Source organism: Ictidomys tridecemlineatus, chromosome 10 (assembly GCF_052094955.1).
Source record: "Ictidomys tridecemlineatus isolate mIctTri1 chromosome 10, mIctTri1.hap1, whole genome shotgun sequence".
In the NCBI taxonomy this organism is placed as follows: Eukaryota; Metazoa; Chordata; class Mammalia; order Rodentia; family Sciuridae; genus Ictidomys; species Ictidomys tridecemlineatus.
Genome location: NC_135486.1, coordinates 75,766,910 through 75,794,151, shown reverse-complemented (window position 1 = coordinate 75,794,151; position 27,242 = coordinate 75,766,910). Strand labels below are relative to the sequence as shown.

The 27,242-nt window shown below is 43.9% G+C and overlaps 1 protein-coding gene and 1 long non-coding RNA gene across 32 annotated transcripts in view; one reads left to right on the top strand and one right to left on the bottom strand.

Annotated features, from left to right (window-relative positions):
• Positions 1–2,543, top strand: part of LOC120887545 (uncharacterized) — a 39,358-nt gene extending 36,815 nt beyond the window's left edge. Inside the window, exon 3 of the long non-coding RNA XR_013426672.1 lies at positions 507–2,543. This is a non-coding gene — a long non-coding RNA (uncharacterized LOC120887545). The remainder of the gene's footprint in view (positions 1–506) is intronic.
• The window catches only part of Celf2 (CUGBP Elav-like family member 2), a 780,843-nt gene that overhangs the window by 27,254 nt on the left and 726,347 nt on the right, over positions 1–27,242 (bottom strand). For all 31 annotated transcript variants that reach the window (XM_078023205.1, XM_078023206.1, XM_078023196.1 and 28 more), the window contains one exon: positions 19,330–19,464. In XM_078023205.1, the coding sequence (XP_077879331.1) occupies positions 19,330–19,464 (135 nt within the window). The remainder of the gene's footprint in view (positions 1–19,329; positions 19,465–27,242) is intronic.

Here is a 27,242-nt window from a genome sequence, read left to right as displayed (position 1 = left end):
CCAGGGCTTCCCCTGGTGACCATGTGACTGGCCAGGAGCTGAGGCTCACTGCTACTTCCCAGCCTGTCAGAAAGTAGTGTGCCATAAGGTGCTAGTCAGAAAAGGATCAAAATTCAAAATCTGAAGTACTTTTTCCACTGAATATAAACTACCTTCAAACCACTGTAAAGTGAAAAACCTAAGTGGAACTATCATAAGTCTGTTAATGATAGAAAACCACATGTCATACCAACCATAACCATATGGTGCTTGGAGGCCGTGCTAATATAAGACTGATACAGAGTTTTTGGCAGTTTTGGAGGAAAAGACCTGGTCAACTTCTTGCATTGCAAAGGAGCTTAATATGCTATCATGAAAACCTACATTTCATTAGGGCAAAGGAAAATCACAAGGAGTCTGTCCCGATGAAATGTAGCTAGTAAATCGATTCCAGTGCAGGTGTGCAGTGACTGTTGGGAAATGCTTACTTATTCAGTTCTCTATTTTTCTTTTCTTTCGTATCTAAGGGAAGGGAATGAAAAAGAACAGGCTGAGGAGATGAGACATTCCTCACACAGCCCAAAAGAGGAAGAGGAACCAAACTGCCAACCAGAATGAGGTATGGAAGGGGGGACATTGAGGCGCCAGATTCTTTAAGAAGCTTGACAAGCTCCTGTTGTTGCAGACAGCCCTGAACTTGGCTGCCACTCACACCACTGAGGCAGAAGCAGATGCCAAAGCATGAAGATCAATAGCTGAGAAAGGCCTGCTGCACACCTTCATCCAAGCGGTCAGTATGAAGGACCTACCACTGTGCTGCTGCCTGGGCTGTCACTGAAATTGCTGGAGATACCAAATGCATGGTAGGGCTTTATTCTCCATGTCTGCAGCTTACTTTGTGCAGAGACCTCATTAGTCTTGAATCCTCTGCACTCTAACGTGGAAATAGTGACCCTGCTTCTGATCCACGGTGAGCAGCGGAAGCACCATGGAGGCCTGGCCATTGCTGAGAAGGGCAGGAAAAAAAGTCCAGCTTGGTACCACAGCTACTGAGAAATGAGCTGTAGCTCTACATAAGTAACCCAACTACTTCCTTCCAGTGGAATCTTAAAATCAATCACTGGTGGTAAGGTTGTAAAGACAAGAGTGCTTGGACCCAAACTGTTCTTCCAAACCTCTGCTTCATTGCTTTTTTTCTGGGGGTGGGGGGTACCAGGGATTTAACTCAGGGGCACTCAACCACTGATCTTCATCCCCAGCCCTATTTTTTTTTTTATTTTATTAGAGACAGGATCTCACTGAGTTGCTTAGCACATTGTCATTGCTGAGACTGGCTTTGAACTAGAGATCCTTCTGCCTCAGCCTCTCGAGCCACTGGGATTACAGGCATGCACCACTGCGCCGGGCATTTCATTGCTTTTTAATGGATGCTTAAAACAAAGCATCTAACTCAAAGTGTCATTGTGAGGGTTCAGTAAGGTGGTCTGTGTAAAGTTGGCACAGTATCTGGCACTCTTTGGAGATTGAGATCTTCACCGTTTACTGGAGACAGGACTATGTGGGATATGTTTCATACAACAATCAAGAAAATTTTCTTGACTTTTCAGTGCAAACATCTTCAGTTATTGATGACTTTATGACTCTTCATCACCTATACCTCCTAGCAAATCACAGTGAAGACCATGTACCAGGCTCTATGCCCCTCTTCCTATGATATCCCCACCAGGAATCAGGAACTCACTGATGCTGTGTGCTGTTGCTCTCACCTAGAGAAGTATAAAGCCTGGAAAGGAGACTTGACAATGGCCCCCTGGCTAGCGCTTCATACAGAGGTGAGAGAAAGGAACCGAATGACACCACAGCTGGTTGGGCTCACAGGTCATTGTTATGGTTTGGATGTGGGGTGTCCCCCAAGAATTCATGTGTGAGATAACACAAGAATGTTCAGAGGTGAAATGATTAAATTATGAGAGCTGTAACCTGATCAGTGGATTAATCCACTTGAATGGATTAACTGGATGATAACTGTAGGCAGGTGGAATGTGGCTGAAGGAGGTGGGTCACTGGGGGCATTCCTTTGGTTTTTTTTTTTTTTTGGTCCCTGGTGAGCAGATTCCTAGTTGCCATGTACTGAGCTGCTTTCCTCCACCACACCCTTCTGCCATGATGTTCTGCCTCACTTTGGGCCCAAAGGTATGGAGTTGGCCAACCGTGGACTAAATCTCTAAAACCTTGAGTCAAAATAAACTTCCTCCTCTAAGCTGTTCTTGTCAGATGTTTTGGTCATAGTGACTCAAAGCTGACTAAAACACACATGGATGACTTCTGAGGTCCTTCAGATCTATAATGAGTTTTGAAGAAGAGGGTGTGAAAGTGGTACTCTGCCTCTTATGTGGACAATTCACAGGTGTAATGGTGAACAGCAAGTTGGAGAGAACTCCTTAAAGATACACATAGCTCACAAGCACGGAGCAGGCCTGGTTTTTTGGGCTTTGGGAGAAGTGGAGGCTTAGAAATGCTGCAGGCCCATTTTGTTACTGATAATAAACAACACACGAATTTGAGGTCTGTTTATGTCTTTGTTTCCTATTTATTTGAAAACCCAGGAAGACTGGCTATACTAATAGTTCTGAACATATCTTCTCACCTCTTACGTGATTCTTGGAAGACCTGGTAGAAAAATGAAGAGAAGGTGAGTAACAGGACAGAGAGAAATTAAAACTGAGACTAAGAAAGTAACTAGATGTAGTGGCTTAAAACAAGAAGGTTCCCTGTGCTCTACGTTACTGGACTGTACTTTGAAAATTCACCTTAACTTGAGCCTCACATGGAAAAAGATCTCTCAACTGCTCATCTAATTACTTTTAAGAACCTTCTGAATTTTAATAAGCTGTTTAAGCCAAAAGAAAACCTCATATTTATCATGTAATTTTTAAGTATTTGGTTGAGATTGCTTAAGAGTTCAATAGATGCATGATAGAGAAAAGATCCTAGATAAATAGACAGGGACAAATTAAAGACCACTAACACACGAACTTTCTTATTCCAGTGTTGGCACACTGGCAAGAGGCTGTCTTGAGTAACTGCATTCTGCCCACCTAAAACTGCCTTCAGTCTCCACTGAGAGCTGCATCCTTCATTTTCTCACTGAAATTTTACAAAATGCTCAAGGAGCCTTTCAGAAGGTGGTATAGAAATGGTGGATCATAATCATCCAGAATGCCTCTGTCAGTAGAATGTCACTCCCTCCCCACAAGGGTTTGCAGAAGCAAGTTCAGAGGATGCAGTGGGGGCAGCACCTGTTCACACTTGCAGGGATCATCTGCCATCTGTTGCATTTGTCACCTGCTTTACCACTGGTTAAAACCTCTCTAACGGCCCAGAGATGTCCTGAGCAACAGGCTAACCAGGAAAGGAAATGCACATGCAGCGACTGAAAGCCAGGCCTTCACTAGCAGATAGAGCCTGCGCTCTTTTGAGAAAATCGTGGGGGTGTCAGAGCATGTATGGAGCGAGATGGGCAAGAGAGGTTGGTGGTGAGGCCATGCCTACTCTGAGCTGGTCACAGAATTTTTTTGCTCATCTGACCAGGTTAGTTCATTGTTGGAAAAACAACAAGTGATCCCCAAAATCAATCCCAACTGAGAGGACAGGATGGGTTCTTTCTCCTCAGCTGCAGTCTGTCTTGGGTGAATAATAAATTTATAAATAATAATAAAATAATAAATACTTCTTTTATCCAGAAGAGTTTCTTGGCCCAGGTAAAAACTGTAGGTCACAGTATGGGTGCCTATATCATTTGGCCCCTTCCTACACAGGGTTCTTAAAAAAACAAACAAACAAAAAACAGTGCTAGGAGATCACCAGGAATAACTACTGTCCAATATCTTAAAAGAGCTGAGTGCTGGACCTACCCAGGTAAGTGCAGCTCCTGGTTTCTTTTCCCTAATCCCTCTCAATAATAATCATATGTTCATCAGATATAGTCTTTCATTGCACGTGGGATCTTCCCAGGCAGCCTGAGAACTAGACAGGAGTCCTTTCCTCTATACCTAAGATTCAGAATGCTCAATGGACTGGCCAAGTGCATATGTGAGGGACTCAGATGGAAGCCAGCACTGCAGCTGTGTGCACAAGGCCTGCATGGGGAGGCCATACGGCTTCTGCAATATAGATGTAAGAGAGTTGTGGTGCAGACTTTCCTAAAGCAGCCCAGATAATAGTCACGACTGATCTTACCTTACAGAAAGTTTCATTTGGGGTTAGAAGGATGCTCAGTAGTAAAGTATGTGCTTTGCATACACAAGGCTCTGGGTTCCATCCCCAGTACCAAAAAACAACAACAATAAAAAGGGAACATGTCAAGTCACATGGTTCAGAAGAATTAAAATGGTAGATGGAATTAAAGATCGCACATCAGCAGATCCTGAGATGGGAATATTATCTGGGTTTGTCCATGTGGATTCACATGAGTGGAAGAAGGATTTGGAAGAAAAAATCCACAGAGATGGCAGCATGAGAAGGACTTGACCCAACATTGCTAGCTCTGAAGATGGAAGGAGGATCCAGGAACCAAGTCAAATTGGTGGCCTGTAGAAGTTGCAGAAGGCAAGAAAAATGGGTTCTCCTCTAGCACTTCCACAAGGGATGCTGCCCACTGACACTCTGAACAAACCCAGTAACTCTGCTGGATCTCTGATGGACAGAACAGTAAGATAACAGAAATGTGTGTTATTTGAAGCAACTAGGTTTGTGGTCACTGGTCACAGCAGCAACAGAAAACTATATGTTCTCCAGTTCACTCCAAGAACAAAGCTACCGTCTTTTGACTGGTTACCATGTGCTAGCTATTATTCTAAGCACTGTACACATATCATCCCATTTAGTTATCCATAATCATCCTGTGAGGTAGAGCAAGTCATGGAAGGTCGCACCACTGTAAGAGGCAGAGCCAGGATTTAAACACAGCCAACTGGCTCTAGAGAGCGGACACCATGCTGATATTGAACTGAACATCCTACTTACCTCCTGGATCAATCTTGTGGCTACTGCAGAGATTGATTTATAGAAGCTGTGAACTTGAAGTCATCCACATCCACCTTTGATTATTTGGCTCTGTTGCTTCCAATCTGTAAGACCTCTGGCAATCTGCCCAATATAGCTGATGCTTGGAATTAATCAGAGTGGGAGCAACATGACCTACCTCAGAATGGATATGAGAATAGAATGAGGTGGCACTTACAGAGAAATAGTTGGTGACAGAGAGACATTTAGTGAGTCTATCCAAATGGGGAGGTCTGGTCGTCCGTTCTCCAAGGAGAAGTGGTTTTCCCCTTATTTCACAACACCTGAAGATGCAACCCCCCGCCCCTGCTCCCCAAGAGGCAACTACATGACAAATTCTGCAGCTTTTATTATTACTCTGGCCAACCGGAAAGCTGTGTGGGCACAGAGTCTCAAAAACATCCAGAGGAGGGTGACAAGACATGAAAGTCAAGTTGAATGAGAGACCATTGATAAAAAGGTAAGCTTTAGCCCAGAAAGAAGACCAAGGGAAGGACCAGTCTTGACATCAAAAAGATTCTTTGTAGCTCAAGAGACCAAAACTGGGATCAGCAAGGGAAGTTTTTAAAGAGGGAGATTTCAGGTCAATATAAAGGAGAACTGTCTGGGAAGCGGCGGCTTCCAAAGGGAGCCAAGCCGCCTCAGGGGAGCCTTGTTCCTGTTTGTGGAAACCAGAAGGCAGAGGCCCTGGAGAGTCAGACATCAAGGGGTTTCTGCAGACCCCTGGCTAAGCCTGGTGGCCTCAGAGGGCCCATCAACCTACTTTTGAAAAGCTTATTGTCTTTACTAGTGCCAGCCATGATGGCTGGTTCTGGTAGGGACATGAGGACTCCAGGAAGGCAGAACTTTGTGAGGGGCCTTTCTTCACCTCCCACAGCTAAACTGGGAAACGTGAACACCCAGCTCTATCAGAGACCGAGGAACAAGGCAGCTACCTAAGTACAAGCCCCATCATTCACCTCAGTAGCTCCTAATCTTCTGTCCTGGGGGCAACCATCCAGCACCTGCCACGCTGAGCACACCCAACTTAAATCCTAAGACCAAGCCATGGAGAAAAATGACCACGACAAAGAAGGCACACTGGTGTCAACTTCCTCCAAGCCATGGCCAAGGGCTGCTGAGATAACTCTGATGACCGTTTGGTCAGAACTGTTGCCACCTTGGGTCAGGTGCCACACTGTTTCTGGGGACACTGTGACCACATATGAATTCCATGGTGAAAGGTCATTTTTTTCTCCTTTGGGTTTAGTGGAGGCCCTCCTGGACTTCCTGGGCTTACCAAGACCCGCTGAGCTGAATCCCTGGTTGTGGGGCTGAGGAATCTGACTTCACCAAGCCCTCTGCTTCTTTTCCACACTCTTGTTTAAGAACCACTGGTCTCAGGGACCTCTGGTGCAGTTCTATCAATTTCCCTTATGGCAAGGTGTAAAATTTAGCTGGAGGCATGAGAAAGTGAAAGATTATAGAGAGGTAAAGTTTGACTTGTGACAGGAAAGGAGGATAGTTATAGGAGGCAGGTAAAACACCATGTAAGAATAAGAAATTATAGTTCTATTCTACATATTAAACAAACAAACAAACAAAAACCCAAGGAGCAGGATTGTTGCCTTTTTTATTCCCTAGAACCTGCAAGAGTCATTGATACACTGGAGGCACTAACTAGGCATTTGCTGAGTGAATGAGTGGAAGGAGATTCTATTGCAGGCCGAGGCAGGTAGATGGGCCCCCTTATCTAGCATGTTCAGGCTGAGGCCACTTTGACCAGGCAAGGGCTCCTAACTATATAGCTGAGGCTGGGATCAGCACAAGACTTATCCTCTCTGCTGTCACGCCACAGAAAATGCACATATTATTAAAAATATACCCAATGAAGCCAGCTGCTGCCTTGACTCCTGAACAAGGCTGGAAACACCCTTCCTTCCTCAGAGGTAACTCTTAAGCAGGAGTGACTGGATGTCTACTTTCGGCTCCTAAGCATCTACTCCTATGCACAGGCAGGAGCAGAGGCAGAGCCAAATCAAAGGTCATCTTTGATGACCCCACCTTCCCTATCACTTGCACTGTGATCAGGAACTGATGGAATAAACCTACATTTGTCTCTTCTGTGGGGAGGCTGGGTGAGGAACTGGGTTCCTAATAATGGGTGAGGCTGGCTATTGGCACGTACAGCAACTGGCTATCCTTCACCCTCTGAAGAGTCAGGTCCACAACAAAAGGCAGAACAACTGGCCATCAGGGGACTGTCAACCTCACCTTTAAAACCACCTCCTTACTTCTAACCTTTTCGTACAAAAAGAAATCCCCCTGTCCTTTATCCACATATTTGCAGGTCATGCCTAGCGTTAAGTCTATCCCAGAAAGGACCTTGCTTTCTAGGGACCAAATAAGTTAATTTTCTCATCCTAACTTTCCTCCCCTCTTTCCCCAGACAGCAAGAGATTTTTCTTTGAAGCTGCACAAAACAACATTAACAGAAGACAGCAAGAATGTGCCTTCAGTGCATTCATTAACCACTTCCCACAGAATAATTAGATAGTGAGAGCACAGTGGCTTTGTGGTCGAGGAAATAAAATAACTGTAAACACAGAGAAAATTGCCTGTATCCACCAAACATACTCAGGACACAGGAGCCTGCGGTTGCTGTTTTGCCTCAGACGAGCTTGGAATCTGTATTCCAACAGTGCAGGAAGATTGTAAGGAGGTAGAATAATTATGCAATGACAGGGCACTATCATTATTAACTAATCACAACCCTAGGGCATTAACAAAATGCAGAGTGTCTCTTCTCCCATGGGGCCTAATTATTCTACAATAACCACACCTCTCATTTTAGTTTATTCCCTTAAAGACTTTTTATGGGGAGGGAGAAGGGGAGTGGTGTCAGAAAGTACGGACAAAGGTTCTGAGTGTGTTGATCTCACTCTTCAACAGTCTAATAGAATATTACATCTTACCCCATAAACATCTGCACCACTATTGTTTTCAATACCCACTTCCAATTCATGAGGAAAGTGGTAAGGAACTTGCTTGGTGTGACATTGGCCCCGATGGAGCATTACTAGTGTCCAGAATATTGGTGACAGGAAAATTCAGGGTCCAGAGGACTAGATTTTGACTTGGAATTACTTTTGAGGCTTTTTAGTCCATGATAGCAAATATTTTGAAAAGTGAGAAACTGATATGGATAATATATTTTTTAATGTCCGGAATAGTTGTACTGTTTTCTTCACTTCCAAATGCTTGTTGGAACTCTTTCTAGTTAGTATTTTGGAGAAAGAAATCTACTTCATTAGCTGCTTATAAACTGGGGCACGTTCTGTACCTGGCCTTTTTCTCCGTCCCATGAAGACATACTTAAGAAAAAAAAAAGTATTATTGGGCGTCACAAGTTTCACAGATTCAGGAAAACTGAAGCAAAGGAAAGAAAATTGAATCTGTTTTCTACTTCTGATGTTTTGCTTATGATTTAGCAAAGTAAGAGTGAATAAAAGTGTACCCTTCTCTTTAGCTGGCCCAAGTGTTTATTTTTACAGATGTTATGGATAGAGATTGAAAAAAAATGTTGATCTCTTCACAAGGTTAGAACATGTAAATAGAAAAGTCCAGAAATGCAATTCTAGTTTATTAGGGATTCATGCTCTGGAATGTTTCATGGCATAGTGGAAATGACTACCATCTCACCTACTGATAATGACCTGTACTCTGGACAAACCATTTACCCCTGTAGACCCGTTTTTCTGGTCTGGTTCTGGATAGATTATTTTGAAGATCCTTTGTCCCTGTAAAACCTGGGAATGCAATCAGGCTCTGGCCTCTGCAGAGAAGGCATGAGGAAAGCGAGCCCATGTCATCGGCCTACCTGCCTGAAGCCTGGCCTTCCCTAGGGTGAAGGGAAGGCTTTCCAGGAGGCAGATTTTCCTCTGCATAGAAGGATGCCAAGGTTGGCCAGGGGCAAGAGGTCATCCTTCCCAGGCTTGGATTTGGAAGGCCAGGCTGCGGGCTCCTGGGCTTCCACACATACTTCGCCTGAGCTGTGTTCCTACCAGTGGCCGGCAGAGAGCACACACAGGCCCTGGTGCTGAAACTCTGCCTGCCATGGCCATCTCACTCTGCTTGATCCAGTAGTCTTGTCTCTAATAAGGAGGGACACTGGTCCTCTGAGTCACATCTGAGGCACTGGAAGGTTCACTACCACCTTGTGCAGCCAAGTCATCCTCTCCCTGCATTTACACCCTGCCATGTTTGGAGGGGTAGGAGCTGTGTGTTCTCCAAAGGCAAGAGATTCAGAGAAAAACAGCTTTGTGTTTTAACCTAGTCTACAGATCTCCAGAGAAGCAGTGTTTAGTTAATCTTACCAAAATAATGAAATTTTTCCCATGATACTTTAATATTGTCTCTTAGAAAAAAGCAATTGCAGACATTTATGTGTGTATGTATAAATATATAAATTCACATAAATATATATAAACGTTAATATATCAAGAAGGAAAGTGAAACTAAGCAATTCTATCTCACAACTCAGAAAATTAAATGACGTGCTCCAGTGATTCTTGGTCAAGATATTTACATTCTCTAGAAAAATAAATTTGTGATTCCTCTGTTACATTCTGTAGATAAACTCTCTTAGGCTTCCACCCTGGGTGTGAACCTTGCTTGTTTCTAGAGGGAGGTATTTAGATGCAGAACCTCTATCTGATGGGAGTGTCCTTCTGTCTTCATTTTCTGGCATCTCCCTAGGCCTGCTGACTTCTTCCCATCCGCTCAGAAGCTCAGGTGTTCTTTTTTTTTTTTTTTTTTTTTTTTTAAATGATTAATAGAAGATTTATTTAGTCGAGAATACACAGTCACCATTGCCAGACTTAGTATGAGATATTAAATGTTGGGTCTAATTTTTCTGGGTGAGTCTTTTCAGACTCACTCTTCATCAGCTCCTGAGAGTGGGTCTGAAACTGGGGTAGATGTTTGCTGATCTTTCAGGTCCCACTAGTCAAAGTAGGATCTCCAATGAGCCAGTGGTGGCTGGGGTCACTGTACCGCAGCAGGTACTTCCATTTAAGCCAGGGTCTTTTTCCATTTGCCCTGCTGGGTCTTGGAGATAAGTCTTATTTGGCTGGGTGGGCAGCAGGGATATAGGGGCCAAGTGTGACAGTTTATACTTTGAAAGCAACATCTGGGCCACCTGCTGCACAGCTGCACTTGGATTTCCCTCTTTGTGAGGTTCCATTCCATTTAGTCGGTGTTTCTTTGGAGTTCTAAACATCAGCTCACCTTCCGTACTGATGCGAGGGAGAGAGAGAGAGAGAGAGACAAGGCCAGGTGCTGCAGTTGGGGGTCCTCCCGTGTGAGCTGTCTGGCCCCCAGTGCTGCCCTTCCCCTGCACTGTTCCCTTCCCTGTGGGAGGGGGCGTGCAACCAGGCTTGCTTCCATCTCTCCAACCTGCCTTCCCAGCCTTCAGTTCTCACCTCTTACTGGCCTCTTTATTCTGGCTTTTTTTTTTTTTTTTTAAGCCTTGAAATATGTTTATGCTTTCTTCGAAACTGTCTCCTTCTTAGTAATCCTACTGTTTTAACACTTTAAAAATCACCAAATTTCACGAAAATGACCTCTATAATTCCTACCTCCAGTCCTGTGCCCCTTCCCTCACTGCCTGCAGAGCTGGGACATCTGCTCCACCTCTTCAGAGGAATGGCCACTGGAGAACGAAGCAACCAGCTCAATACTAACTTCACATGACTCTTCTCTACCCTCGCCTTCTCCAGCCCCTTCCTCTGTGGCTTTGCTGACACTGTTACCCAGAAAGCTCCCTTCCACCTCTTGGTCTGACTGTGTGTCCCACTAGTATTAAATAGCAGCCAAGGGCTCACACACCCAGTCCCCTTCTCTGCCTTGTGGATGATTCTAGCACAGTGACCTAAAGCTAACATTAGCCCGCCTTGCCTCTGCAGTTAGTTGAGTCTCAGTCCACCCTTCCAGCTGGTGTCTCTGGGAAACTTGCAGGTCAGACTTCTGACTGCTGTTGGGTGTATGTCAGTGAATGGCCTGTCCGTGTGGTGTGGGCTTCAGCTCAGCACATGCCAAGCAAATCATCTTCTATTACAAATGCTTCCTTCTCCCTACTCCTCTCTCCACTAGTGAAAACACTATTCCACTGGTCACCACACTGAATATGATGCGGTTTTCCTTAACTTCTTCCCGCACATTTAATCAGTAGATAAAAGTCTAGTCACTGACATTCTTAGGGTCAAAATCCTTAAATGGCTTTTCATTACCTATAAAATAAAACCCCAGCTTCTCAGCCATGGCTTTTCAGGTCCTCTGTGTTATTACTTCCAAATATCTCAAGCTTGTGAAAACTGAGATGAATTTCCATTTATGGATTAAGTTCTGTTTTTGCATGTTGACGTTTGAGATCTTTTTCCCCTTCTGTTCCATTTCTACCTGTAAAATCCTACCAATTCTTAAAATTTTGGCTCAATTGTCAACTCACTTATTAAAATTCCTCCCATTTCCTCAGGACAGAATCTTTCCTGTGACTGACACTGTGCCCCTCACCTTTGTGATGACTGCTGTCCAACTAGATTTTACATGTTGGTGCATTTTGCTTACTTTTGTATGTGGCCATTATATAGAGTTGATAGCAGTTCCTGGACTAAAACACAAAGAAACTAACAATTTCTATTTTACTGCTTAAAATTTTTCACAAATCCTTATATTATAACTTCTGAGAAGTTGTGACTAGAATCAAGTTTTGTTTTTCCTCCTAATACAAACACGATTAAGCAATTACTTTTCGCTAGTGCCAGTTGCCTGCCGTGCTTCTGCAAGTGGTTTTATCAGGCAGCAACATAGATAATTTAGTGGGAATGAAAATCTCAATAATTGGTTGTAGTGGACAGAAAACATACCATTGAGTTCATACAAACGTCACAAGGGGACTGTCATGCATCTGCTACACAATGGGTGGCTGTGCAAAGTGATACTTAAAAAAAATGAATCACTGCCACTATCAAAGCAGAGTCCAGTGCCACTAGAAGTAAAAAGAAAACATAAAGAATGAGAGTCCGTGTCTGTAAATATTACAAAGCCCACTCAAAACAAAGAGCGATGTGCTAAGTGAGTGACAGCCCTGAGAATGCATGACAGGATCTGTCCACCCACAGGATGGGAGGACCTGGCAGGCAGAGCCTGGGGAGAGGCGGAACCTGCCGGCATCAATCTGAGTGTGGGCTTTGTGGTGAAATATAAAACACTGTCCTTTCAGCTGTGCAGCTTTATTAAGCTTTAAATTAGTTCAGGACTATTAAGAGACTCCAGTCTGCTCTAGGTCAGGGGCATCTCATAAACTGTGGGCCGCAGATCCACTGTGCGAAAGTCACTGTGATGGCAGAAACAAGGACCCTCTGGCACAGGAGGATACTTGTAATGAATTAGAGAATTAGCCGTGCTTCTGACTATTTTGACCAACAGACTTATAGTTTTCTTGATGACAAGTGAAATTTAAAGGTAATTCCACATCAAAATTCACAGCCCTGGGAGGAAGCTTTAAAATTCCCCTGGTTGGGAAGGTTACTGGACGCTTTAAACCTCCTTAGCAGCAAATGACCAATGGCAAAGAAATGACCATTTACTAGTAAGACACATTCTCAACTATTTGTTTAAAAAAGATCTCTGCTGGAGTGGTGTTGTATGCCTGAAATCCCAGTGACTTGGAAGGTCAAGGTAGGAGGATCATGAGTTCAAGGTCAGCGTCAGCAACTTAATGAGGCTCTATGCAACTTCTTGAGATCTTTTCTCAACATTAAAAAATAAAAAGGGGTGGGTATGTAGCTCAGTGATAAAGTGCCCCTGGGTTCAATTCCTGGTATATATATATATAAATAAATAAATAAATAATAAAAAAAGAACTCTGAGTTAAATGTTTAAAAACTTGGTTTTCATGTAATGCTTCTATTGAGAAGCCATAGAGCAGAAAGGCCAAGTGCAACTCTTTATGGCAAACCCGCTCACTTCCTGGGTTTATCCCCTGACAAATCTGCTCTAAGGGAGAGCACTTTGTTGCTTTGAATGCACAGAAAAAACATAGAATGTAAATAAGAGGAATAAAGAAGAAGGTTCTTTCTCCTCCTTACCTCTGTCCAATTCACAAAATTTAACAGAGGCAGGAGAAAGACTGGTTAAGAAAAGGTTTTTAAAGGGTACAGATAGTCTAGTTGATACTTAAAGATTATTCAAATTATTTCATTGATTCAACTGCACAAATAAATATCTCACTTTATTAACTGGTTTGCTTCTTCTCAACTGAAAACTTAGAAAGATAACTAATGAAGGGGAAACTGCTCACTTTGAGACTGACTGATTTTCCCTGAAAACAAGCAGTGATAAAAGATGGGTATAAGGAGACAAAGGGGCGAGAGAGACTTGGGGATTCTTCACAGAAATAACTGGTTCCTGAATTAATAAAGTGCGTTATATTTTGTAAGTACAGTACGAATCAAGGTACCCTGAGAGGCCAAGTGGGGTCTTGCTGCACCTAACCTGTGTGGGAATGCCAGGGCTCTGCAGAGTTAGCCATGCACAGGAAGTTAAGGGTGCTGGCGGAGGAGGAGCTGTTGTGTCATCTTTCAAAATCCCCCGTTAGAGTAGGTGGTTCTTTTGAAAATGAAGTGCCTTTGATACAGGATGCTTTCTTATTCTATATGCTGACATCAGAACATTTTGAAAGCCACTCTGTGAGATTGTTAATAAAAAAAAGCTTCATATGACTTTGTTCTAGTGTAAGTTAGCATTCATTCATTCTTCAGAAGCCTGTCAGAACTGAATATTCACAGAGAAGTTGTGGCTGTTTGGATTCCTCAGGAACTTGATCATGGAGTCGGGTGTGCTGGTGCATGTCTGCAATCCACGTGACTTGAGGACTGAGACAGGAGGATCAAATGTTTGAGGCCAGCCTGGGCAACTTTGCAAGACCCTATCTCAAAAGGGCTAGGGGTGTGGCTCAGTGATAGAGCACTTGTCTAGCTTGTGTGAGGACGTGGGTTGTGAGGTTATTGACTCTGTCAACATCACTGTGATGGTCTCAGATGCCTCCTTAAGGGTGCACTGTACTAGAATGAATGGCTCTCCCAACTCCATTCCTAGACTGTTTTCACTTGGCTATTCCACTGAGTTGTTAATAATAATACCACCACCCTTGCAGGCCTGTATGTGATGTGTTGCTCCAAAAGCTGTGGGGATTACAAATAAGCCACAAACTGTGGACACTGTAAACAAAGCTCACTTTCTAGAGGGCAAGGGAGGAGACATGCGCCCAGTGGCTATTGTGCAAAGCTACAGGATGAGTATTTTGGTGAAGGTGTGGTGTGCAGAGCACACTGGCAGCGTAGGAGCATGGATGTGGTTCACAGGTCACCTACTCCTGCTGATACTTCCCTCTCTCCTCCACCCTCAAAAAGCTCCTAAGGGAACTTCTTAGAGTGTGTATCAAAAGTACCAGCTTTAGACCTGTACCTAATCTTCCCAAGAACGAGCACTAACATCATCTAATGATGTGGGAGGTTTCACAGAAGAAAGGGGAGAGAAGGCATCTAGGTATAGGAATCCACCAGCACGAAGGTGGGAAGGCTCAGTGTCTGGGGAATGAGGCGGCACCGGAGTGTGACCACTCCAGGCAGGCCGTGCAGTTCTGATGTGGAGGAGTGAGCAGATGAGACAGGACTGAGTCACCCTGCTCAGGAGTGTCTTTTCCCCTGGTCCAGACCAAGGTGAGTTGAATACAAGGGTCTGAATGGGGAGGCTTCGTTTTCCAGCAGTGGGCAAAGTGGACAGAGGGCAGGAGCTTAGTTGGAGGCTATCAGGAATGCCAAAGGAGTTCAAGTCGGTGTCAACTGGGAGGGAAAAGATGCTCACAGGGAATCGGCTACTCCAAAGACTCCTGGGGAATGAGGCGGCACCGGAGTGTTTTGCTGAGCCTTGGCTGGCTCTGAACACCAGCCACCAAGTTCCATTGGTGACTGAAATAATACCTGTAACAGGTGGGGTGTGGTGCGATGACCTGGTCAATGGGGGAAGAAGTTTAGGCTTGGATTTTCTGAGGTTGAGGTATCACTGCGGTAGCCTGAAGGAGAAGGCTTTTCTCAATGCCCTTTGTCTGTCTGTCCCTCTGTCCTGGCCTCATCATAGCCCACTTGGTGTCAGTGCATGTCACCACCTGGAGTGGGCAGCAGGGGCCCAACTCATTTTTACATATTTGCTCTGCTCATATTAGAAGGTTCAGGAATGGGTTATCAGCCACTAACTATCATCTCCACATAATGCAGGTTCTCAGATGACCTAAAGATGGGCGATAAAGTCTCCTATAAATGGAAAGGCTGTAGGATGACCCGGATGTGAATTCTTGTTTCCTGTTGTTTATGGGAACTGGCTCTGGTGATAGGTGTGCCACAGGGACAGTACCCACTCACCAGTTGTCACCATGTGAGGAGGGCAGGAAAGGTCTGAAACACATTAAAGCACCCTCAACTGCCCTTTCCCTGGAACAGTCCAGAAGGAATCTGCAGCACTTCCCAAAGGAAGTAGGGGCACCTTGAAACTGGGAGAAAGATGGCCAAAAATTTAGAGGGGAGAGTAAAGAGGCCGCGATGGGAATGGAGCAATGCTTCCCTGCATTTTAAAATGCCTCGCGCCTCTGAAGAAAATCACTCATTATCCTGAAGTGTGCACTTGACTGAGTCTGCACTCACAGAAGCATTTGGAGAATTTGAAAACATCTCTTTCTTTAAAAAAGAAGATAGGTTGGGCTGGGGCTGTGGCTCAGCAGCAGAGCACTCGCCTAGCACGGGCAAGGCCCTGGGTTTGATCCTCAGCACCACATAAAAATAAATAAATAAAGGCACTGTTTCCAAATACAACCAAACAATAAATATTAAAAAAAAAAGAAAATAGGAGGAGATCAGAAAAATCATGTGGCACATGAATACACTATTAGGTTTTAGACAGAAAATGCCAAAGAAGGGTTCACATGTAGTAATGGTAATGTTCTCCTGCAAGCTCTCGAAATGACCAAACAGCACGTCTACAACACGTGGGGTGGAGGCGAATACTGCATGCCTCCCAACTTGCCTTCTTCTATAAACACAGAGAAGCAGTCCTCAAAAACAGGTTCAAACAGGGTAAGGCGCTACGACCCAAGAATTAATTAACTAAACAGGAGACTGAAGTAAACAAAGGAAAAATTATCATATCAAAATAAAAAGACAAGAAACACGATTAAATTAGGCTTCAAAAGACCCGTGAGAAACTCATAAAAGGCATAATATGCACTTACCTGGTTTTTATTCTTTCATGATTTAATTTCTAATTTTATTCACTACCATCTGATAATTGCATGTAACACTTATTCTAACCATGGGCAATTTAAACTATTTTAATTTTTATTTCAAGGCCATGAGACAAAGGAACCTATTTATTGCCTAAGGGGATTTTTTTTTTAACAAAAATTAAAGCTTAATCTTTCATGTTTTAAAGCCAAGACTGTTTAAAATCATTTATAATAATGCTGTAGGGAGACTTTTTCTGGGTATGTAAAAATGAAAAGATAAATTTACAATTATTTAAAAAAATTAATAGTTTGGGGGATTACATTGTCCCTTTCCTTTCTAGATGAATTTGTCTGAAGCTTCAGAGACATTTAAAACAAGGGTAGAACCAAGGCCTGTGTAGGATGAGGCTTCCGCACATTTCAGGGTGACGGGTACACATATAAGCCCAGTGTATTATTATTTTAAAACTAAACAAAGGCACTGGCTTTAGGAATGGCTTCCAATCCCTTTTCTTTCATAGGAAACTGCCTGGATGAAGGGGAGAGTTGTGAATTCTACTAACTACAATTTTTGTCACTTTGAAAAAATCCCTGATGGAAATTAGACAAATAAATTTACTTTCACTTAAATACTAGTTTCTTTTTTAAGTTACAATTAGGAAAAAATAATTGAAATGTAGATTTAAGTAGTTTTTGCTGGTACACTTCAGGATTCTAATGAAATACTTTTGGCTATTATGAAAAGGATTCCTCGACAGAGAAGAGAAAAATCCCTTTCAATGACACAGAATTTGCAAAGGGCAGAATGTCTCTGTGAGAGTGTGGGAAGGATGCTTTGCTAATGCTGATGTCTGACTAGAGCAGAAAGATGAAAATCTGTCTCCAAGTGTGTTTTCTTTTTTGCTCTGGTCTCAGAGAAAATACCTGATTGCCAAATATTTTAAAAATTTCTTCCGGACATTCACTCAAGCCATCTTCCGAGGATGAGCACCTGCATCTCAAGATGGCTGCAGCAGATTCACCATCCTCACTACACTAACGGGAAGGCTGTGGGCCCATCGCATGGATCTTCCTCTCCCTTCTGGCTCTCCCTCCTCCCTCCGCTGGGCACCAGTGCTTCAGGCTACTTTATCTTCAGGCCAAGCCCCCCACCCTGGCATTGATGCTTGCTCAGTTCCCTGCCTGAAGACCCCTGGGGCTTCCTTCACTACATTCAGGTTTCTGCTTAAATGTCATCTTTTGAGAGAGGGATCACTTCCTTCAATCCCTTTGCCCTCTTCACCTTATTCTGTTTGATCCTCTTAAAAGACCTACTTAGCACATATATATCATACATTTATTTGCTTATTGTGCAGGTTCCCGAGAGACCTGAAGGACTCCTGAGAGAAGGAAGGGCATCTGTCCACTGCCATATCCCCAGCTCCAGGCCAGTGCCTAACGCTGTCCAGGCGCCTTGTAGATATGAATTACATTATTCATATCATTAAATTAGTTATTTATGCTGATCAACTACATTCACTTCTGTAGTTGGATTTTTTAAAGTGGTAAGTCTTCTAGCTTGAAAAACAATAAAATGCACACATGATACTCTGCGCTATTTTAATTATTTCATAGTCCTAATATGGGAAGAGAAATTCTTAGGTAGTAAAATACCTTGAAATTTGATTTATAAAATGGATAAAGTAGAGACCAAACTTTGAATCTGTTAACAAAGTGTTTATGTTTCTTAAAATGGACCATGAAAAGATTTCTATAAGTTTGTGGACTGCTTTAAAAATATAATTTTGTTTCTTAAAAAAACTGACTTACAGTTGATTTTTCAGGAATACAAGTCAAGGCATAAAATGAGCCTACATATAGCAACCATGGTCAAATATTTTTAAAACATTTTAGAGAATGAAGTCACTATACCTCTCTGCTGTTACCATGAGATTTTTCTGCACATGAAGGATAAATCCACCAGATTCTCCTAACTATCCCTTAGGTTTCTCTATCCAATCCACACTGAAGGTGAGAAGTCTTAGACAATGTTTTATAAAGACCAAGGGCTGCTGTTCTCCCGAGCGTTACAGGTACAAGGAATGTATGTCACTGCTCCCTGAAAGCCTAAGAACGCCGTCTCCGGTGAGCTGGAGAAAACCCTCCTATAATTCAGTAGAGTTTAGCTACTTGTTTGGGCACAGCTGATAGAGGGTCATGGGATTTTCAAAGTTAGAAGGAGGCTTGGAGATGGTCCAGGCCAACTCCTTCATGTGAGATCATCTATCAAGGTCTAGAAAATTCAGAGAAGAAAAGCCAGTCAAACATTCTGCCTTTTTTTTTTTTTCCTAAAGAAAACAAATCATGGTATCCAAGCAACCACACTATATTTGCCTTGTATGAAAAGAAAAATGGCATCTGCTTTTGAATAAGGCAACAAAGTTCCTGAGGAAGAAAGAATGAATTACATAGCCCAGAATCCGACCATAAATGAACAACAAAGATGTTTCTTGTTAGATTGTGGATTTTAAAATCAAATGTGAAGGATGGACCTGGTGTGAAATCCAACACCAAAAACGATTGGGATTTTGTGATTTAACAAAGTTCTTAAATTGTTTTTTCTCTTTTCTTTTTTTTTAAAAAGAGGACTGGACAAAAAGCAGGCCTGAGAAACTGAGGTTCCTCACAGAGATGACTTCCTGAGGACTGAGTGGACAGTACAAATCTTTTTTGAAACAAAACGAATGCGTGAGAACTGCTATCCCAGTGGATTCTTTTACTGAGAACTTTCCTCATTTCATCTTGGAAAATAAAACAAAAACACACATTCAAGTTTTGTTTCTTAAAAAAAAAAATAACCCAGATGTCCAGTGCCAGTCTCCTGGTCCTGTCCTGGTCATGTCTAGCCTCACCCTTGGCACCTGGGCACATTCAGACCTGTCTGTCCACACTCCTCCTGCATCACTGCCGGGAAGGACACTTCCACTCACCGGGGCTCGTGAGGGCACCCAGGGCGCTGCTTGTGGTAGAGAGAGGGTTTGCGTTGGTGCTGGTGGCTGAGGTCTGGGCTGCGGCTGCTGCGGCAGCCAGTGTGGCCAGATTCTGTAACTGTAAAGCATTCATGCCTGTGGGGGAAAGAGAAAAGTATCATTAGCAATAGTCCCACTTCCCCAGCTTCCAGATGAGAACAGGCTCCCAAGGTCATCAGGGCAGATGACAAGAGCATGTGCCTGTGGCACCATGCTAAGATATCTCAATGTCATATATATTCACCCCAACTGTGGGGAACTGGTCTCTGTTCCTCTTTTCAGAGGACACTCCTTCAGTTCTTTAGATACCATCTTCTACTCCTAGAGTCACGGTACTAAGAAAGAGCACCTGCGCTCTACCCAGGAAATTGCCCAGCAGAGTTACCTCACTGGGGTGCTGCCTGCCCTGACTCAGGACCTGCTCCCCACTCACTTCTCTCCCTGCGGCAGGGATAACTAGAAGACAAGAGCGCGCTCTGTGTTGACTGCCCACAGAAGGGCCTTTAGACTGGCAACTTTAAGACATAGTTGTCAAGAAAGTGAGATCTTGGCATGGACAGCTGAGAAGCACTTTGTAGTCAACTCTCATTCCCTAACTTGACAGGTGCATGGCATAAGGTATTACAGAGGAAATTACAGTTCATTGGTTAAATGCTCTCTCTCTGAACGTGAACCAACATGGGTTATAATCCTGGCTCTGCCACTTTTCCAGATTGGTGATTCTGAGCAAATTACTCAGTTTCTCCATTTCTTGGTTAGTGAGTGGACATACTAACTGTACCTGAATTCAAAGGGCAGATTAAGTAAGATGATAAGTGCAAATTACTCTCGCACAACTCTAAGTACCCAATAAATGTTAGCTATTGTTATTGCCACTGAACTTTTCTCTTCATTTCAAATGTGAACTCTAAAAGATGCCCATAGTAGGAGCCCAGTATTTGATGAATAAAAGAATGAATTAAAATGGCAGTGCTTTAATAGCTTTATTTGTAAAATGTTTGTATTTTAAAGGTATTTATGTTTAAAAAATTTTTTAGAAGATTGTTTTTGAAAATGTGCTATTTTTAAGTACAGTGACTTTCTGGCAAGTAAAAAATTAAGGAAAAAAACAAGGAAATTAAAAATTTGTAAGCACGAGGGTGGGATCAGCTGAGAGACCTGGGGCAGTGACCTAAGGCTGGACTTGGGTCAGGTGTCCCTGCCACAGGAAGTTTCAATTTCTTTTTTCCTCCTCCTTCAATTTCTCAATCCACAGGCTCTCTGAACAATCCACCTATTTTCCATGATTGGTTTCACAGTAAGAGAGCTCACAGGTGAGAAGCAGGAAACAACGCCTTTCCCCTTATAGAGGAGAGAGAGAGAGAGAGAGAGAGAGAGAGAGAGAGAGAGAGAGAGAGAGAGAGAGAGAGAGAGAGAGAGAGAGAGAGACTGGAGTTCAGAAATCAGCTTAATTTTACCTTCTTCTCGGGCCTTAAAACTAGATACTTAATAAATGTCTCTTGAGCAAATTTAATCTGCTTTAGGAACAATTGCCTGATAGCTGATCCCATATGTGTTGGGGGAGGTTGCTATGGGTGGGTGAATGTTCTAGCAACACACCAGAGTAAGCCCCTAGCCACTGGCGTAGCACTCTCAGAATAAGCATGAGTTAGGCACTTCTGTACTCTTCTGCGCCTTCCTTCAGGGTTTGCTTCTACTCTGAAAATGATCCAGACATCTTTGTTGCAAAATGCATTCTCATTTTGTTAAAAATGATATTCTTATCTTCTTCCAGGAGACATTCAGACCTGGTGGCTGGAAAGCCAAACACCTATATTTTAAAACCTACTTATTTGGTGGGGATGCTTAGAAGCCAGGACACAAGTATTTGTGGAATCCTGTGAATTTCTGTAAGAAAAACTTAGACTTCCGGCCACCCTGTCTCATGGAGTAAATGCAACTGGAAACAAGGCTCTCTCTTGTTCCCTCTGATCAAGGGTCGAACAGTGTCATGTTTATGGGAACGTGGGTATTCAGAAGCGCAGGTCTTCTTTTTCAGTCTTACTTTAGCAAAATGGAAATGGAGGAAGTTGTGGCAGCTGCCTAGCTGTTAGTGCAGAAGCACCTGGACCCAACAGAGGGCTCTACTTCCCCAAAGCAACAGGAGTGCACCTGGGCCTGAGGGCGCCAAGAGCTCCCAGGCCCCGGGGCTCTCAGGGAGGCACCTTACAGTGTCCGACCATCCCTCGGGACTGATTATTTTCATGATGGGAACCAGATGACCAGACTACATCACCACCAGGGATAAAAAAGAAGAGGGTTGGTGCTGAAGTAAAAACTAGAACATGCATCTGGCAAAATCAACACAAGGCTGAAGCATGACTCAAGGCTCAGGCCAGAGGAATCCTCCTCCAGGACACCTGTGACCTTCCTGAGTTGGGCGCTATAGTACTGGAGCTAGAGAGCTGTGTGATGGCCTGGCCAAGCCCACTCTTCCAGGTTAGAGACATCAGGTCCTTGGCTAAGAACAGCCAATGGCAGCAGATCCTCCTGTGCATGGCACAGATGCACAGTCTGTGTGTCATCTGCAAACTCTCTTCTACGGAGCCGAGATGAAGAAGGGAAAACTGATGCCACTGTGATCCCCAGCGTCTGAGGGATTTGAGGGAAAAGGTAGAGCAGAGGTGTTAGAACTAGTAAGGCAGGAGGACGTCTGCCTGTCCACTGTTCACCCGGGCATCCATCCTTCCACCCAGCCAGCACCTAAGTGGCCACCATGGGCCAGACCCTGTGTCAGACATTGAGGATGGAGTGGGAATAGGACAGCCAGTGCCCAGGGAGGCTGCTGGAGTTTGGGGCAGGGAGAAGCCAATGATTGGGGGAAATCCTTTTGGTTCATCAGTTTCTGGAAATAGGCCCAGATTCAGAACCAAATTCTCACAAAATCTCATTTGAGGGAGATGCCAGAAAAGTACAGGAAAACACTGGCCAGTGAGAAGTGGGGGATCATTCCTTGCCCCTTCTCTGCAGTCCTGTCATGGTCTGGTGTGACAACCCATCAGGCTTTCCCGATTCCCCCCAAATACCACTCCCAAATAAAAGTGTTCAGTACCACAGAGGTGCACCAGCCAACTTTCCAGATGGGGGCCCCATTCCCAGTGGTAACCCCCACATTTCTGCTTTTCTCAGTGTAGGGCTGGCAGGGACATCCTGTTCTTCTCACTATCTCCTGTTCCTAAGGCTTGGAATGCACAGAATTCTTGATGGCAACAGTGACACTGCCACTCAGCAGAGGTGGTTGTGCTGGTGTTGAAGCATGCAAGCTCCAATCTCAGATGCCCTGGGTTTAAATCAACCCAGCTCTGTCCACTACTCCAACCAGACCACCTGGAGCAAATTGGTTCTGTGCCTTGGGGTTCCCAAGGGCCAAGTGGAATTATAATGGAACCTACTTCTTGAGGGTCAATACATGGAAATGTCCAAGAACAATGCCCAGTAGTTGTTCAAAGAGGAAGACTCTTGGCAAGACTAGTAACTGCAGTATTACCTCAAATAATGAGGACAATGGTCAAGAAGATAAAGCACGTGCCAGGCATCCTCAGTGCTCTACGTGTGGTCCCTGACTTGGTATTCATAACAAACCCACACGGTGGTGGCCTTACTGCTGTGTGCAGGCCAGAGAGAGAGGAAACTAAGGTATGAGGAGGTCAAAACACCATTTCCCATTCTGCAAGGGCAACACCCCAGGGAGCAGGCCTGGGTAAATGTGAGAATTCTGCTTTCTTCTCCATGTAGCTGCCTTCTCCTTGTTGAATTGGCCTCCTTGTTGTGTCCCTTCTGTCCTCTTGGTCCCCATCTGGGCCTCTTTTGCCTGTTTGTCCTTGTGTCTTGGTCTTTACTTACTTCATTAAACTTCGTACCTCAGAAAAGTTTAGGAGGGACAGGGAGGAGAGGAAGGAAGGGGATGGAATGGTGCGGGGTTTAAAAGGAGTTGTGGCCGGGGCACTAGAAGTCAACTGTAACCTGCACAGTTGCCCAGAGTGGGCTTGCCACCATATAATGCACTCAGCCCATGAAGCTGCCAGGGAAGGCCTGTTAATCCAGCAGAAGCAAATTCGAGACCTGGGAGTGGGAACGGCAGGCCTGGGAGACAGTGTCTTACAGTCCTGTTCTCCACTTAATCATGGTGTCTGAAATCCAGGAACTGAATTAGATCTTCATTAGTAGCTAAGAACTGAGTTAACCAGTAACCACTTTGTGACTATGCATTATGTCTTGCTCTCTAAATCACTGAATTCTTAAATTTCTTAATGTTATTCCTTTTGCATCCATTACCAGGATCCCAGATGCCAGAGACCACTGGTGTCAAGTGCCCTGGTGAACCAATGGACCCCTGGCCTCTTCTCCATACTGAGGCTGTTCATGCTGCTTTTCCCAAACAACTCGGGGCCCTCAGAGGGATTCAGGTGGTCTATGAACTTCCTGAAATTTTATGAAGAGGTGTGTGTGTGTGTGTGTGTGTGTGTGTGTGTGTGTGTGTGTATGAGAGAGAGAGAGAGAGAGAGAGAGAGAGAGAGAGAGATCATGTGCAAAATGTTTTTTGTGATAGACTTTAAAAAAAAGGAAAATCTAGACAACTTGAAAAAGACACAAGTCCTAGCAGGAAGCCATTAAGTGACAAGTCTAGGGTTGGGACAGTGACTATGTGACAGGAAGACTCGGGAAGTGATAGCTGAGGAGTGATGACACAGAGAACAGGGGAGGAGGAGGAGGAAAGGAAACAGCCCCTTCTCCCATTCAGAACAAAGACACCCACCCATGCACCAACAGAAGCAGCCCACCACATCAGATCTTCTGCAGGCTTAGCTGCGTTTCTGGGCACAGCTGAAACTCAGGAGGACTCGAGCAGAGCCAGGAAGCTCACAGAGCAGAACCTCACAAAGATCACCTATAAAATGGGGTGCAACCTGGACAGAGACTGCCGGGTAACGAAGGCGCCTTTTCCCTCTGCCCAATGTTCTTGTGTCTGCCAGGCAGAGGCCTTCTGCCTACTCTCTAGCTCATCCCTCCTCAAGGACATTCCTGAACCACCCTGGTCTTCTAAATGCTACTGATGTCAGGGAAATGAGTCTGGGGCAAGTGGAAGGAGCCTGGGACGTTTCTTTTGGACACAGTGCTTCCGAACCCTTCAGTGGCAACAGCATGTGTGTGTGCCAACTGACATGCATCCACAGCCTGGGAGCCCTCACCTGGGAAGTGGCATCTCATCATCCCTTCCTCCCTCGGAGGAAGTCACTGCCCCTGTTATGGAAACCACGTGGGCAGCTGGGTCAGGACAGGCTCACCGAGTCTTATCTCCAGTTACACCACCTTCTCTAGTGTCACCCTGCAGGCCTGGGCTACCCCAGACCCTGAGCCTGCTCCCAGGAGTGAGCTGCCTCCTTTTCTGCTTTGCATTATTCTTCCCCAGGGTCAGGTCCAGGTTCCACAGGCCATGGGGGGTGGGGTGGGGGGCCTGCTCCTGCTCATTTTGAAATTCATATTTCTGGTTCCTATTTTCTTCTTCTTTGGGGTGTGTGAGTTCTCCTTGTCCTTTCCCTCTTTCTCAGCTCCTGTCACAGGCGCCTCCTCATTTTCCACCCCCCTAGTCACACTTTCTCTTACTCCTACATAATCACCATGAAAGGGCACCAGACGGAGAGGCGCCTGTCACCCTTCCGGAAGCTCGTTCTGGCTTGGCACACAGCTAGCTTTTCTGAGAAGAAAAACTGACATTTAACTTCACGAAGCACTCTGCTCAGATGGGCACCCCTCAAACCAGGGGCAATAAGTGGGGTGACGAGACATGCAAAACATTTGAAATTTTAGGAAATCTAACAGTGAGCCGCTATGATGATGGTAAAAGGGGAAAAAAAAATAAGTTGGGAATACAGGGATCCACTTTTCATTCATTACTTGGGGAAAAAAAAATCCTTCTCCAAACGAAGAAATTATGTACAAAACAGATGCGCAATATGCCTACTTGAAACATAAGATTTTAAAAAAATTATTTATAAGGAGAAGGGCATGAAATTTTAATTTAATGTTCACCTTAGGTAATTTTGTGTCTTATTGTTCATAGCAATTACCATAAATCTGCATATCAATAAGCGAGAACAGATGTCAGTTGTTACAAGTGCTTGCCAATCAGGTCTGTTAAAAAGTGACAGATGGGTGGTTATAGAACATTCTCATAAGGCCTATTAGCACATTCGCAGGAAGTGTCTGTGGTGCGGACTGCTGGAGACTCAGGAAGAACACAGGGTCTTTGTGGGCCTACCATGCACGCTCCACCACACTGGGAGCCGCTCCAAGTGGAGCTTCTCAGGGCTCCCATACATTGTGCAAACGCCTTCCCTCTTCTCCACTTGTGACAGACACTCCAAGACAGTCTTCTCTGGGAGAATTCAAATTGATAAAAGGAGAGCTATTTTGTTGTTTTAAGCAAATATTTGTACTCTGCAATTTTGTTAACTTAAAAATTCTAGGGCTGGGTTGTGGCTCAGTGGTAGAGCGTTCACCTAGCATGCACAAGGCACTGGGTTCGATCCTCAGCACCACATAAATGTAAAATAAAGAGATTGTGTCCACCTAAAACTAAAAAAAATAAAAATTTTAAAAAATTCTAGACCAGAAAATCTGAAAGAGAATTACCATCAGCTTTACTGAAAATCAGAATTTAAAGGAAGCATTTTCCCTTGTTCATCAACAGATAATTTCTCTTCACCTATAACTTCAAATATCTATAATTTTTTTAAAGAAGAATTCCTCATTCTAAAAAAATAAAAAATCCCCCCCCCCAACGAAGAATGACCTACTCTTAATAAACTGGAAATATTTTCCAGAATGAAGGGAGGCAGTTTCCAGTTACTTTCTCTGAATTGCTTCCTTTTTAATAGTTATGGGGTTCTAGCTCAGGCTGGAATTCAACTCATTATTTGGCCTGTTAAATTGTTCCTGTAGTCAATCACTGTAGCACGTGCATTTATGCTGACATTACCTGAACTGGCTGAGATATGAGGCTCCGTGTTTCTATATATATTTATAGAGGAATGCATTACAATTCTTATTATACATATAGAGCACAATTTTTCATATCTCTGGTTGTATACAAAGTATATTCACACCAATTCGTATCTTTATACATGTACTTTGCATAATAATGATCATTGCATTCCACCATCATTTCTAACCCCATGCCCTCCTCCCTTCCCCTCCAACCCTTCTGCTTTATGTAGAGTTCCTCTATTCCTCCCATAGTAGGCTGATTCATAATGGGGTAAGGAGAGGAAGGCTCTGTGTTTTATAAGTTTGGAGGCCACAGACAGCTTAGGTATTGGATCAGGCTAGGTTGGACTGAAAATGAGGATCCATGCTTACTAGTTTAGTGATTTGGAGTAAGTTTATCAATCGAGGTTAAAGAGACTACCTATAAAATGGGGTATGATAACCCCTCCGTCATAAAGTTGTGAGATTTGAGTTATTTGAATCTATATCGTGCCACTTACTGATGCTGTCGTCTCCCATAACTTATTTAATCTTTTTGTACTTCCATGTTTGCAGCTGTAATTTGGTAACAAAGCACTGATTTGGTCCTTGGCACACTGTGGGAATAAACTGCATGATGATTACAAGGATCTAGGTTATCTGCAAACTTTTTTTTTTCTATCAGAATGATTTTCACAGATGTGATAGTTGTTAGAACGAAATTAAAAGTCAAAAAGCTACTTTTCCCTTATTCCTTCAAGGAAAATCCAAATCCTTCGTCCAAAGTCAGGCCCCAGGTTTCCCATATTTTAGAAATTTAACTGAACAAATACCACTGATGAGTGAGAAATGGCCAAGTTTTTATTAGA